Below are 14,850 nucleotides of genomic sequence, written 5' to 3'. Positions count from 1 at the left end.
AGTTTTGAAATTTTGAACCTTGATTGGGACATCTACAAGTTTTAACTTTATGTACTATGATTCAAAATTTATGGCCTGCATAGAAACAAGGAAAATATTGGCATGATATTATATGGTATTAATGTAGGAACAAATGCCATGTACACTACAAATAATGATAAAAAGGCAAAGATAAAAAGTATCAGTTTTACATGATATGATTCTTTGGTTTAACTTTTGCAAATATGCATAGAATCCCAAGCAAGTATTGACACTAAATGTTAATAGTGTAAGAACACCTATGCATTTAGTGTGCAACTTGTGACTTGGTGATCGGGTATAACAGGTTCAACCACCTGGGTCATAAGGTTTTTGACTAAGTCAATGGATTTTCACCAAATCCCAATTTTAACTAAATTAGAGCCAAAATCATGGTCAGATGACAGTTCGGACAGTTCAATTGTTTGGGTCAAGGCATGTTGAAAATACTATTTTTATGTTGGCTGAGAAAACAATAAACTGAGTGAGCATGATTGGTTGATGGTGGAAGCACATCAGACATCAGTTATTGGAGATATTCAATGTACATTAAATATGAGGGTAAAATAAGGGATTTGCCCTTATTTTAAAATTTTAATCAATTGTTAGAAAACTTTGAGGGTACTTTAAGGGATTTGCCCTTATTTAAATATGATATAATTTAAGTATGACATCTGGTTGATTGGTTATAAGTATGGGTGCTTACATTTTGATTAAATTGAACCGATACCATTGTTTTTTGCAATTTCCTAAACCCAAACTGAACCGATGCTACAAGTTAATCAATTGATCAAACTAGCAATTTTTTTAAGTCAATAGAAAAACGAACTGCTCTTCTGTTCTTCAAAAACCGATTGATTTGATTGACTGTATTTTTTATTCTTTTTTTTTTCCAGTTTGGTTGGATTTTTTTTATGTTTTATAGGCTCCATTTGGTTTTTGGGATGGGAAGGGAAAACATGGAATATTCTAGAATATTCTTCCCTTCTCATGTTTGGTTTATGGGATATCATTAGATGTGATGGAAAAAAAAATCCCACCATTTTGGTGGGAAACAAGTGGGAATGGAGGGGGAACCTGTTTAACAATAAAAAACACGTACTTAGTAGTATTGTTAGAACCATGACCCATTAATAAATTATTAATTATTTAAAAACATGTTAATAAAACAATTTAATTAAAAATAATTTAATAACTCAATAATATGTCGACATAAAATATTAAAATTACTAATTAAGTTATAAGTATTAATCCAACAAAATATAAATAATAAAACATAAACTAATAAAAATTAAAATATCATAATTAATAATTAATATAAAAAATAATTGATAAATGATAATTAAATACTAAATCATAAAGTATCATTAATTAATTAATAATTAACAACAAAATCATTATTAATTAATTAACTAATATTGTAATAATTATAATAATAATTTAATTAAAACAAATGAATATATACATTAGAACAAAATAATTTATCAATGAAAGATTATTAATAATTAATACTATAATATTTAAATTATTAATTAAGAATGTGTAGTAATAAAATAAAATATTAATAATTGAATACCAACTAATAAAGATTAAAGTATTAATTAATGATAATAGTTAATTAATTATTAGTTTTAAATAATTAACAATAAATACTAAATAAAAAACATGTATTATCAACTAACTAATAATTAATCAATAAGTAACAACAAAATGGTTAATAATTAATTAACTAAATAGTAAATGAATTAATAAATAATAAACATTTTAAATAATTAAAAACAATAAAATGCAAATAAAAAGTATTAATGAAAATAAATGAAAATTAAAATATTATTTCTTAATGAATAATTAATAATTAAATGACTAATTCTCAATATTAGTTAATTATAATTAATTAATAAAATAATAATAATCACTAATTAATTAATAATATTATTATTATTAATTACCTAATTAATTGATTAATAATTATTATTAGAGTTGATTTTTTTATTATTTTCGCTTTTGCAACCAAACAATAGAATGTAAAAAATTTTCACTATTCCTTTCTAGTCCCATCCCATCCCATCCTTTCCCGATCCCACCTATTTTCCCTCAAACCAAATACAGCCCAGTGAACAGCTAAGTTTGTATCTCATAGATTCATAGTCGAATGTAGATAAAGGAATAGCGCGAGGATAAGTTCGTAACTAACTAATACCTATGAGTTGTGCTTGTGGCCTACAAAACCCAGAAACGAATCGAAGCCCATAACTCGTCACCCCGCAAAAGCCCTAAGCAGAACATCTACTCTCTTTCTCTTGTGTTTCCTCAACTCTGCAACTCGGTTGTCAGGCAGTGACCAGACTTCGATAATGTCTCGGGGAGGAGGAGGAGGGCAGAGTTCAGTAATTCCAGAAGGAGTAATGGAGGCAGTGAATAGAAGCCTAGTAAACGTGGAAGAGTTGAGAATCCACTTGCTGGAATTCTTGTCCATCTCCGAGCCAGACGTTCTTGTTGAGATGCCCCCTCTTCGACGCGCTCAAGCGCTCCTCCTGCTCGCTAAAGCCACTTTGACTCTCTTCACATGTAAAATCTCCTGAATTAGTAGATTTTTTTTATTTTTTTTTTTGTAGTTGTTCTAGTAGATTGACACTTCGAATTCTCTGAACAGTACGTTTGAGGTGTAGTGGAGTTCATCCAGGCGACCATCCTGTTAAGACAGAGCTTGTAAGATTTTATACTGCTATGTTTATTTCTTATTTTGGTTTTGATGAGCTAGGTTACTCGATTAGGAGGTTCTGAGTAATGGGTTTCTCTTAATTTTGGGTTGTAGGAGTAATTTTATATTGCTTTTGACGATCTGTACCTCTCTATGTGGAGGTTATGATTAACGGGTTTTCTCTTAATTTTGGATTGCAGGAGAGACTAAGCTTATACCAGGACAAACTACAACGGTTTGTGGACTTGAGCAAAGGTATTCTGCTTCAGGACTTTATTATTTCATTTTTTTATTTGAACTGCAGATTCCTTTTCGCGTTCTTTTGATCTTATAAGGTTGACAGGAGGATCTTTCTATTAAAAACTTGTTATTTTCAGAACCTCTGCGGCCTTCTACTACATTAAACACTCGAGCAGCCACTCGTTTTATTGAGCATTCTTTACCTGATCTTACGCCGGGTATGCCAATTATTTTATTAGTGGTTTATGATATTTTTCTTGTTTCTGTTTTGGCTTTATTTTGATGAAGGGTTTTTTATTTTGTTTGCAGAGCAGAGGCAAAGTATGAGGGATATCAGTAGAGGAGAGGGGGTAAGGAATAAGTTTCAAGAAAAGAGGAGTGCCCACAAGAAGAGGAAATTTGAATCTTCTGATAAACAATCTGTTCAGACTGCTGCCCAAGAATTCTTGGAGAAAGCAGCACGGGAGATTCTTGGTGAAAATAAAGGTGATTTTAAGGGGCCTCTTAGGATCGAGAGCTCAGATGGAGAGGACATGCCATTGTCTTGATTCTCGTTTTGTTTATCCAGGTAGATTTGGGCATTGTTCCTTTATGCACTTTACAGTAATCAATTTTCTTTTCATTTGAATTCAATGGAATAATGCTACTCAATGTCTCAATTGCGTCAGTGTCAGAGATCTTCCTTAACAATGTGAAAGCCAACAGAGTCTGAGACCATTCTATTTGTCTCATGTACTATTAAACTAGTTAACTTATCTTTGCTTTCAGTTATCATTTTATAAAACGTTTAGAAATTAACTAAACCCAGTTTTCACAAGTTTCCACTAAAAACTTTGTAGGAGTAGCCTAAATTTTGATGGTAGTGCCCTAGGCAATCCAGGGCCATCTGTTATTGAGGGAGTTTTCAGAAACGCTGAGGGTCAAATTGTTCTCTTATTCTCTGGTCCTATTAGAGTGGAGGATTCAGTTAATGCGGAAGTCCACACAATGTTACAAGGAGCAAAGATTGCTAAAGAATTGAACATTGGACATTTGTTAATTGAAGATGATTTGAAAATGGTAATTGGGTGGCTGAAAGAATTGGAGGCAGTGGCTTGGTCCTATAGGGGGGTTTTGAGAAGATTCAAATGGCTAATCACAAATATGACAGTCAGCTTTCAATGGGAAAGGAGATTGGCAAATGGAATGACATATTCTCTAGCTAAACAAGGGGTGCATAGGAATCATCTATTTTGGGCTCAATTGTAATATTTTTGCCTTGTTTTGAGGCTGCAACCCATGCCTTTTTGTGGGAAGCATCCACTGTGTATCTTTTTTATTGATTCTTAAAATGATATCTTCTATTACTTGTTAAAAAAATTCTCGGAGATCGTTTTGTTGATATCTTATCTACCTGAATAGGTCTTGGATGCCTCAAATTCCTCTAATATAGCCTTTTCACAACCTTCTTAGAACATTACAACCCTTCTCAAATAACGAAATAAATGAATAACCTATCCTTCCGTTTAGTGCTTATTGCTCTCCTTGGGGGGGGGGTAGTTACTAGCTATAAATTGATGAGAATTGCAAGTGTGCTTGACAGAAAAAGCTTGACCACCACGTATATTCTCTCCTTGGGTGCTTGGAACATGTTTTGAATCTTTTTATTGCCAATCTACTTGGTTTACTGGCAAGCTGTGAGACCCAGATGTCCTTCCAATTATTCAAGAGAGTCCCGTTGAATGTTGCCAAATGGTCCAAACCATAATTAGTGTAAAAGACAAAAACACAGACATCACTTGTCAAAAACCATTAAAAAATGGAGTTGTTATTTTTTTTATAATAAAAAATTATTAAAATAATATGACATACAAGTGAATGATAAGAATGACCAAAGTAAAACAATTAAGAGGTTGGCGACTTCATCCCATCAATACCAACAAAAACTGCCCCTCAAAGTCCAAAACAAAACATTTATTGATAGCTTTTTCAAAATTCAAAGGAAAAAAACCAAATCATCCCCAAATTCTCAAAAATACTTTCAATAAAACTCAAAAAACTCCCCCCCAATCCCTCCCTCTCACTTACCTCCAAAGTAGGAATGCAACTTGAGTTGGGAATTTGTTAAAATTTCAATAGGCCTGATGTAGCTGAAGTTCCATACCCTCTACTGATTCTCAACCTCAATTCCAAAACATTCTTAATTGAGTTTATAAATGATTAATTCTTTCTGCCCTCTAAACTCTTCGAAAAATTTCCTGGAAAATTCATCCCACCTAAAAATAATATGCCAATCTTTTGCTCATATCCACCTGCCTGTCAATCACCTTATTTAAATCAACCTTCCTGTCAATTTTGTAAATTTCATCAGTTGCAACAGCATCTTTTCCCACTGCTTCATTCTTAACTTCCTCATCCTCCTCCCTGTTTATTTCTCCTTCACTGTTCTTCTTAGTGTCTAGTGCCTTCTTTATTCATTATTGGCCATGTTCTAAACTTGGATTTCTTGATAGAGGAGCACATCTAATTTTTTTCACCCATTTTTATTCCTGAATAATCCCCCATAATGGTTTCCAAACTAATTTTCTCCTTTTTTTTTTGTGTGTGTGGGGGGGGGGACTAGAGATTTTCAGTGATATTCATGAAAATGGTAGGAGGAATGGGGCTTGAAAAAGAAGTTGACTGTCGTCTGTTATTGCAGCCTACCTTCTCTACCTCATTATAGAAAATACTGGTATCCTTTCTTTTGTTTTATCTGCCTTGTTAGAGACAGTTCGGTATATTTTTCCCTTGTTCTAGTAAGATCCATGTTTCTGAATCACTTCTGACTTGTGTTTCTTTTTCTGGTAAGTTTTAAGTCAAGTGGTATCCTAATTTGGTTCTTTTTTCAGTAGATAATTCTTTGCTAAAATTTAGGATGCTAAAATTTAGGATAACGTTTCTTTCTAGTGTTAGTGCTAGATCTCTTAGACTGTTATTTCTTTTCTTTTTCATGGATTAAATCTACTTAATTTTTTGGAAAATCTAGGTCAGGAATTTATTGCAAGGAAAAGTTAGGACTTAGGAGTTGACAATATGAAAAAAATATATGTTACAGAAACAAAGGAATTAAAATAGGTAATTAATTATTCAATAGCATTGTTTATGTTGTCAGCCTGCTGGTTGGTATGGTGTTTTAGCTGTTTGACCCCATGCCTGATTTCTTTTTATGGGTTTTTAGACAGTCCTTTGTTTCTTTACATTGGTACGGATTTCTTGTCATACGCTTACTACAGTGGGAATATTAAAATTCAGCAAATGGACCCACATTACCAATGTAGAAGAGCATAAACACTGCTCAAATACACTCAAGGAAAAATGGAATAAAAAACAAAAAGCTGCATCTGTTTTCATTACTATAGTTGTTGTCCATGAGAGATTTCATATTACCCCTCCAATAGTCCAACTGTAGCACAGATGGAGATTCAGATAAATGGTGAGGTAGCCAGGTAGGGTGCAATCAGCTAATGAGATCTGAATCTGCTAACATCATTGTTTCTCCAATAAGTGAATTGGCGCTGTCCATACTCATGCAAACATTAAGAGACCATCTATACATGACTCTGGGTGGTTGCCAATTGCTGACATGAACTCAAATGGCTAGAAGCCTAGAATACTTGCTTAAATAACGATCTGTCATTAAATATTAGTAACTTCACAAGCTCAACTGTGCTTAACTTCCCCTTTTTATCAGTACTCAAAAGATTCTTCTTTAGAAATGAAGAACTTATCAAAAGTTACAATTTTGAACCCAAATCTGCCCGAAATAATTGATCCCTATACACCCCTTATTTTGCTTAAGTATCAGCCTAACTTCCTTTTTTTACTGCTTGGAAAATTAAGGTATTTATTTTTGAAACAAAAGAAGCTATAACAGTCTAAAGAATCACAACATGAAAGTAATGCTAGTATGCTACTGAGATTTACTAGTGAACCATGAGGGTTTTTTTGTATCTCATATATTGACATGACCAAGCTACCCTGGAAAGAGGCAAGGATTCCTTGGTAACCATGAATAAAGAAGTTGGGAGTAGGATTGTTGGCTGATGCTAGTGGGTTTTATATAGGATCCTACATTATACACCATATAACCATGTTGGTGTTTCAAGTCTCTGACCAAATCATATCTCATGCTATGTGGAGACTCTATAACTTGATGTGTCTTATTAGTATAGTCCTTGTTGTACATTACTTATACATCTTATTCTTCTTTTCTCTTTCAGCCCTATATGGGCATTCTTGTAACTGCACATACCTTTTAATATATAAGAGACTCTTTGAGGTGGGGGTCATTCATTCTTGACACCTCTAAGGTTATTCTTGTTCTTCTCTCTATTCAAACAAGAGTGTTGACATGGTATCAGAGCATGTTGTTCTCTGATCTATTTTTTCTCTCTTGTGAAACTCACTAGAAGCAGTAATCCTATCATACTAGGGCTGCTTTGATCAACCCTTTTCTGTTCAGTCTTCTTCGCGCAACTAGCAGGAGAGATTTCGTTAGATCTCTCTTGTGAGACATTGGTTCGAGGCCAAACTTCAGATCTGGTGTCGCATAGACCTGATCTATTTTACCTACAAACAACATCTGATTTTGTGAAGTTTTTGAAGGAGTTCTAATCTTGTTGGGGCTGTAACACTATACAGTTTCCTTTTTTGGATTGTAACTTTTTTTTGACTTTTGGCCTTCTACATCAGCCTGCGATCTGAGTTCCTTCTCTCCAGATTGAAGGGTCCTCTTAAGCTCTTCTTAATCCTACACTTAGTTTCTGGTTTGGAGATTTCTAGGGATTGTTTCGATCAACCCAAGATATCTCCTTATTCTTGAAAAAGATGCATGTTGTGTTGATAAATCACAGATTTCTCTCAATCGGCTGACTCGATCAACCTATAACTCTAGATTTGGTGTCGTCCTAGGGTTTTCTTGCTTCCCATTTATTTGATTCAGACTTCAGGTTCATATTTGAAGGGTTTTAGACTTGATAATCTTAAAACTTGCATTTTTTGGGCTGTCATCCCGAGTTCTTGATTGCTGAATTTGGTTGTCTCTGATATCCTTGTGCCTGGACTGCTGTTTTCTTGCTGGAATGGCCTCCAATAGAGAAGATATTATTCCCATAAAGCTAGAAGGATCAACCTATGGAATTGACACTACTGCTGTAGCACATGGGAGTAAGAAATCTACTACTGGTGGTGATTCTTTTGTTAAAGGTGATTCTCTAGCATCTATGGTTGAGGAAAACATTCGACAACTAGTAACTTCTGCTATATCTTTTGCTCTTTCTGCTATTGGCTTACCTGGTGGGTTTTTCGGTTATTGTGCTTCTTCTTCTCCTACTTGGATCATTAACTCCGGAGCTACCAACCACATAACAGGAGCCTACCTTAATCAACCAAGTACCCTTACTAAAACCCATCACAAACATATTGTTACTGCCAATGGTGAAAAGTTAAACATCATTCTGTATCTTAAGCTTTCACCCACTGCATCTTTCCCTCTTACCAAGACCCTTCTTGTTCCTAATCTCACTACTAACTTGATTTCTGTTGGCCAATTAATTGATGAAGGTAACATTCTCATTTTCTCTCAGGATGGATGTTTGATTTAGGACCGAAACACTGGGAAGGTGAAAGGGAAGGGGTGCAGGTTGGCCGTTTGTTTCCATTGGAGTTTGAGAAGCCTCAAACAACAGCATCATCAGTTTATTTCAGTTCCTCCACTTCTGGATCCTTTCCGAGTCATAGAAATAATGTTTGGGACTTATGGCATAAACGTTTGGGTCATTTACATTCTAAAAAGTTAAAATTTTTGTTTGATTCAGGCCTTATTAATAATAAAGTTCCTTCCTTGCACACCTTTGAGACATCTTGTGTTTCTTGTTGCTTAAGAGTTGTACCTTACCATTTCCTCAGATATCTGAGCATGCTACCTTACCATTTCCTCAGATATCTGAGCATGCTACCTTACCATTTCCTCACATATCTGAGCATGCTACCTCTCCCTTCAAGTTTATACATAGTGATGTCTGGATTGCTTATGTCTCTTCTCGGCTTGGATACAAATATTTTGTGTCGTTCATTGATGATTGTACCAAGTACACATAGATATACCTTCTTCACTACAAGTCTAAGGTGTTCCCAACATTTAAGTTGTTTCATGCTATGGTGCGGGTTTGGTTTCAATCACAAGTGCGTATTCTCCATTCGGATTCAGGGGGAGAGTACACTGATAGAGATTGTCCAGATACTCCTTAGCAGAATGGTGTGGTCGAGTGCAAGAATGGACATATCCTTAGTGTTGTGAGGATATTATTGCAGGAGTCCCATACTCCACCTTCCTTTTGGGTAGAGGCAGCCAATACAACTGTGTTTTTGATCAACTATATTCCTTCCTCGGTTCTTGGTAATATGTCTCCCTTTCAGAAGTTATTTGGTTATTCTCCAGATTTATCTATGCTTCATGTTTTTGGATGTGTGTGCTTTGTTCATCTTCCCTCTTGTGAATGTTCTAAATTGTCTACACAGTCTGTCATGTGTGCCTTTGTGGGTTACAATCCTGTCCACAAAGGATTCCTTTGTTACGATCCCTCTATTCGTTGCATTTGTATATCACGTAATGTTGTTTTCCTTGAGTACATTTCATTTTTTGCTGGAATTGCTAAATTGTTTGCATCGTCTGTTTCTATTTTGCCAAATTTTGATTCATAGGATGCTCCACTTCCTTCTGCCGAGAAGGACTTTTTCGTCTTCTCTCACAAGTGGTTACGTGCTCCAGCCCTTGCGCCTACGAATCTCCTTCCTCCCGGTTTAGATCATCATCCTACCACTGCTCCTGTAAGTGATACCTCTACTTCAGACACTCTTCATACTTCTGTTCATCTTCGTCGTTCTACTCGTATATCTAGACCTCCTGACCACTATGGTTTTCCTTTAAAGCATAGCTCTTTGTCTGTTGTCCTATCCTCCACAGATATTCTTCGCTTCTACCAAGAATCTAATAGTAGCCCTCATTGGAAGGAAGCCATGGATGTAGAGATTTATGCTTACATGAGAATGACACTTGGGATCTTGTGTCTGCTCCTCTAGATGCATCCATTGTTGGGAGTCGTTGGGTTTACAACATTAAGCTGAAGTTTGATGGATCTCTTGATCGATACAAGGCATGTTTAGTTGCCCAAGGATATAGTCAGGAGTATGGTATTGACTATGAAGAAACCTTTGCTCCTGTTGCAAAGATCACCACAGTCAGTGTTCTTTTAGCAGTGTCTGCTGCTCAGCCTCGGACCATATGCCAACTTGATGTGAAGAATGCCTTTCTTCATGGCCAGTTGAAGGAGACGGTCCACATGAAGCCTCTTCCTGGATATTGCAATGATCCTTCTTTAGTATGTCGCCTAAAAAAATCTCTATATGGTCTAAAACAAGCTCCCCGGGCATGGTTTGAATTCTTTCGCGATGTTGTAGTTGCTAGTGGATATAGCCAGAGTTCTTCTAATCTCTCTTTATTTGTTAGGCGACGGCCTCAGTGTATTACAGTTCTCCTACTATATGTTGATGACATGTTGTTGAATGGGAATGATGCTGAAGACATTCGTGAATTGAAACTATTACTTCATAATTCCTTTCACATGAAGGACTTGGGCCCCCTCACATATTTCCTAGGACTGGAAGTATATCATAGTGATCGAGGGTGTTTTATTTGTCAGTAGAAGTATGCCTCTGACCTTGATAAACTTGTTGGTCTTAATGATGAAAAGCATGTTGATACACCTATCGAGCTAAATCTTAAGCTGTCTAAATTTGAAGGTCCATTACTTTCTAATGCTGCTTTATATTGCCAGCTTTTGGGGTCCCTCATTTACCTCACTATGACTCGGCTTGATATTTCTCATGCTATTCAGGTTGTTAGTCAATTTGTTTCTACTCCTCGTCAGCCTCATATGACTATTATTCAACGCATCATTCGATACGTTAGAAGCACAACTTCCCAAGGACTGTTCTTCTTCTCTCCTATTCAGTTGAGAGCATATGCTAATGCGGATTGGGCTGGTTGTCCAAACACTTGTAGGCCCACTTATGGGTGGTATGTTTTATGGGTGATTCACTCATCTCTTCGAAGTGTAAGAAACAATAAACAGTCTCCAAGTCTTCCACTGAAGTAGAGTATATGGCCATGTCTTCGGTTTGCAGTGAAATTGTTTGGTTATAGGCTCTCTTTATGGATCTTGGCATTCAAATCCCTATTCCTATTCCTCTCTATGCAGACAATACGAGTGCTATCAAGAGTGCATCTAACCTTGTCTTCCATGAGAGGACCAAGCACATCGAGGTGGACTGCCACTTTATCCAAGATCTCTTCACTACTGGATCTATATCGCTTCCTTATGTAGCCTTGGACATATAGATTGCTGATACCTTCACCAAAGCTATGACTAGAGTTCGACATCTCTTTCTTATAGACAAACTGATGCTTATGTCTATCTAGGCATCAGTTTGAGGGAGGTGTGGAGACTCTATAACTTGATGTATCTTATTAGTATGGTCCTTGTTGTACATTACTTACACTTTTTATTGTTCTTTTCTCTTTCAGCCCTATATGGGTATTCTTGTAATTATACATATCTTTTAATATATAAGAGACTCTTTGAAGTGGGGGCAATTCATTCTTAACACCTCTAAGATTATTCTTGTTCTTCTCTCTATTCAGTTAAGAGTGTTGACAGAATTTATCAGCAGGCTAGTTCTCATTTTTAAGTTATTGATTTATTTTCCTACCATTTTTGGACTGATGTGTTTTTTCCTACTTTGTTAATAACCTTTATATTGGAATTTTAGGTGTATTGCCAATATGTGTATGGGTAAACTCGTCAGTCACTTACTGAAGACGACTTTGACAAGCCAGAAGTGGTTGTGGTACTTTACCCTTAGTTAAGTAGGATATTGTACTTTGCTACTCTCTTTGGATTGATACAGTTTTCCTACTAATCCAAAAAAATAGGTGTATCTTCAATATAACTTCTAATTTAAATCTATTTTCTGTTTGACTTGGCATGTCTGGTGCTTCTAGAAATAGCTACTTTGTATCAGTGTCTTTCCGAGTTTTGGTAATTAAGTGGGGCATTTTTCTTCAAATGGCTATTGGAAAAGAAAATTTAGACTGTGCAAGCCACAGTTTTTTTTTTAATTTTTTTTTTCATGCAACCAATAAAAGCCACAAAAATACTGGCCTTCTATGCTTTCTATTTGATCGGTAAAGGAAACTTCTTTGTTCATGGTTATAAGTCAGGTGTTGGAGAGGATTAAGGTTGTATTTTCTTTTTTCTTTTTTTTTTTTTTTTGTTTTTATCAAAACAACAGATTTCATTAAATAGGAATAAACTTACAAAAAAGAGGGGCTAAAGTATCTTAACTCCCCAGAAATTGGGTAGGCACCTAAACTGAAAATAACAAACAATTACAACTGAGCCTAGAACCCAGAAACCCTATTCATCCCTTGCCTAGCCAATCCATCAGCAAAGGAGTTTGCATTTCTCTTTACCCAAGTACACTGAACTTTCATATTCTTGATCAGCCATTTGAATTTTTTCTTTTCATTACTGCAACTCCAAAGCTTAGAATTGTCTTCTTTTAGCCAATTCACTACAACCACAGAATTTCCCTCTATAATCAGTTTATTGACATTTAGGTCTTTAGCCCTTTGTACCCCTTCCAAAGCTGCTAACACCTCAGCCCTCTAAGAGTCCCCCACTCCAATTGGGCTAGAGAGCATAGCTATTATATTACCATTCTCATCTCTTAATATCGCCCCCCAATACCCGAGGGCCTGGTTTCCCCATGCTACTACAAGGTTGTATTTTCTTCTTGCGACTTATTCTTGTTTCTAACAAATTTATCAGGGCTGCATGGACAAGATGTGCTATAGTTTTTCAATTTTCAATCTGGCAAGCAACAAGGCAGGCTTACCATCTGTTTCCTGCCGTCTCCTAACATTCTCTGTTACCTGAGGCTTGTTTTTTATTTTTTCTGCTATAAGTTTTCAATATTCTTTGGAGTTTTGAGTTGGTAGAAACTAAATTTTATACCTGTATAAGTGATGCCTGTCATATTCATTTTAAACAAGGATTTTTTTTTTTTGATAATTCATTTTAAACAAAGATTTGCCCATCAGGTTTTGTTAAATATTAGACACACGCATGCATGTATACTATTTTTTTCCTATTTTTGCCACATGGTAGGTTTTGGGGGTGGGGGGTTGCCAGCCAATAGAGTCCCCGCCATCCACCTGAGAGGGGACCTCTCTTGATTAACCATATGTTGAATCCTCCACTCTAAATCAGTCCTATCCCCATCTTGTATTGGTATTTTACCCACTTAATTAGCCTTCCAAAGATTCAAATCTTGATCTAAAAGTTGCCCATGGAAGGGCATCTAAATGCAGGGCAAGGGCAAGAGTTTGTAGGCCAAAATTTGCCCCAAGCGAAATGGTATGAGGGTGATCAAGGCTCTTCTGGGTTCCGAAGTCCTAACCATGTTTTACATGAAAAATTCGTGGACCATTTAGACTTTTATGAAACTACCTACCTAGCAATCTCATGGATGTGAATGTCAACATGTGGATATTTCCTTGCAAACAACCCAAATGTGTTGACAAATAAGATGATGTTGGCCTAATGCCCTAAGGCTCAGAAAATAAAGGAATAGGGGACTGCTGAAAGAGATGAATTGGATGTCACATTCAGAACATGAAAAATTCCCATGGTTTGGTAATTATGTGTTGTGCCTCAAACATCTAGCTTCTTAATACAGTGCCTTTGCTACCTAGACCATCCACTAGAGAGTTGGTGTTTGATGAGTTTTGACCCTAATTTGCTTATTTTCTGTTCTGTTTGTGAAGCTGAGTTCTCAGCCCTGCAGGAACACTCCAGAGGATGGCAACTGAGTAGAAAAATGAAATCCTGGTGATTCTCAATCACACACATCTAGAGTCTAAACTTGAATATCAGCCCTGCAGGAACACTCCAGATATTCTAGTCTTGTATCAAGGATGAATGCTTGAAATTTGCTGAATAACCTACACCAGTAGGAGTGTGCTGCATGTTTGTCATACTCTGGAAACAATGGAGGCACTTGAAACCAAGGTTCAAAGTATTACTTATTGGCCCGTATCGTAACGGAGCCTCCCTGGTATGCTCCTACAGGGGGTGTTTCAGGTTGCCAAGTGGTTCACGGGGTAGACTGGCCTTAAACTGGTCCCTCTAAACCAGATTCGAAAAAGTAAAAAAAAAACAAAAAAAAAGAGTACCATTATAGGCCGATATGCCCTATTGGCGTTGTATCAGCCTATATTGATACTTTGAACCTTGACTAGAACTTGACGGTCCAATGCCCCCATCCCTTTCCTCCTTTTCATATATGCAAGATTCAAAATATTGATATACCCGATATGCTGGTGGGGGCGTATTGGGCTATATCAGTACTATTTTTTCACTTTTTTTATATTTTTTCAAAACTGTTTCGGGGGGTGGGGGTTAAAGCTCCTCCACCCCCTGAACCGGTCAGAACCCCCGTACACCCTCAGTAGGGGTGTATCGAGGAGCTCCCGAAATGATATATCGCCAATACGGGTCGATATGTGTTGGTATTTGAACCTTGGATATATATGGTTGAAGAGTTTCTGGGGTTGCTATTATTGTTAATTGTGAATTGTAAAATTTGGTAGGAAGCAATTACAGACTATGATCAATACATATGGGTGACCTTAGCAACTTGCTTGTAATTACTAAAATGGGCAGTAGCTGGGTTTGTGAATTTTCCTTGTGCCAATTTGGAGTTTGCTCGACAACTCTTAAACTTTGTGAAAAGGCCAATTTTGACCC

The 14,850-nt window shown here is 36.2% G+C and overlaps 1 protein-coding gene across 7 annotated transcripts; it reads left to right on the top strand.

The window, feature by feature from the left end:
* The first annotated feature begins 2,211 nt into the window (after positions 1-2,211).
* LOC148869726 (Sas10/Utp3/C1D family) lies at positions 2,212-14,122 on the top strand. 7 transcript variants are annotated; one of them, XR_016107824.1, is made up of 8 exons: positions 2,212-2,586; positions 2,672-2,727; positions 2,920-2,974; positions 3,097-3,177; positions 3,269-3,527; positions 9,683-9,808; positions 9,945-10,685; positions 10,876-11,653. XR_016107824.1 is itself a non-coding variant. In XM_088972474.1 (6 exons), the coding sequence occupies exons 1-5, from the start codon at positions 2,373-2,375 to the stop codon at positions 3,505-3,507; spliced, it is 645 nt and encodes a 214-aa protein (XP_088828600.1). In that variant the 5' UTR covers positions 2,212-2,372; the 3' UTR covers positions 3,508-3,527; positions 13,881-14,122. The 7 variants fall into 7 exon arrangements, 6 of the variants coding, with proteins under 6 accessions (XP_088828600.1, XP_088828597.1, XP_088828601.1 ...); XM_088972474.1 differs by lacking the exons at positions 9,683-9,808; positions 9,945-10,685; positions 10,876-11,653 and adding an exon at positions 13,881-14,122; XM_088972471.1 differs by lacking the exons at positions 9,683-9,808; positions 9,945-10,685; positions 10,876-11,653 and adding an exon at positions 13,869-14,122.
* Positions 14,123-14,850: the final 728 nt, after the last annotated feature.

This window comes from Nelumbo lutea, chromosome 2 (assembly GCF_056320005.1).
Source record: "Nelumbo lutea isolate HS-2025 chromosome 2, American lotus-T2T, whole genome shotgun sequence".
In the NCBI taxonomy this organism is placed as follows: domain Eukaryota; kingdom Viridiplantae; phylum Streptophyta; class Magnoliopsida; order Proteales; family Nelumbonaceae; genus Nelumbo; species Nelumbo lutea.
This window is presented reverse-complemented; position numbering and strand designations above follow the sequence as displayed.

Excerpts from the sequence above, each read along its gene's own strand:
- LOC148869726 (XM_088972474.1), top strand. The coding sequence starts at position 2,373 with ATGTCTCGGGGAGGAGGAGGAGGGCAGAGTTCAGTAATTCCAGAAGGA. Across the intron at positions 2,728-2,919 it reads ATCCTGTTAAGACAGAGCTT|GAGAGACTAAGCTTATACCA; the intron begins GTAAGATTTTAT and ends TTTGGATTGCAG. Across the intron at positions 2,975-3,096 it reads GTTTGTGGACTTGAGCAAAG|AACCTCTGCGGCCTTCTACT; the intron begins GTATTCTGCTTC and ends TGTTATTTTCAG.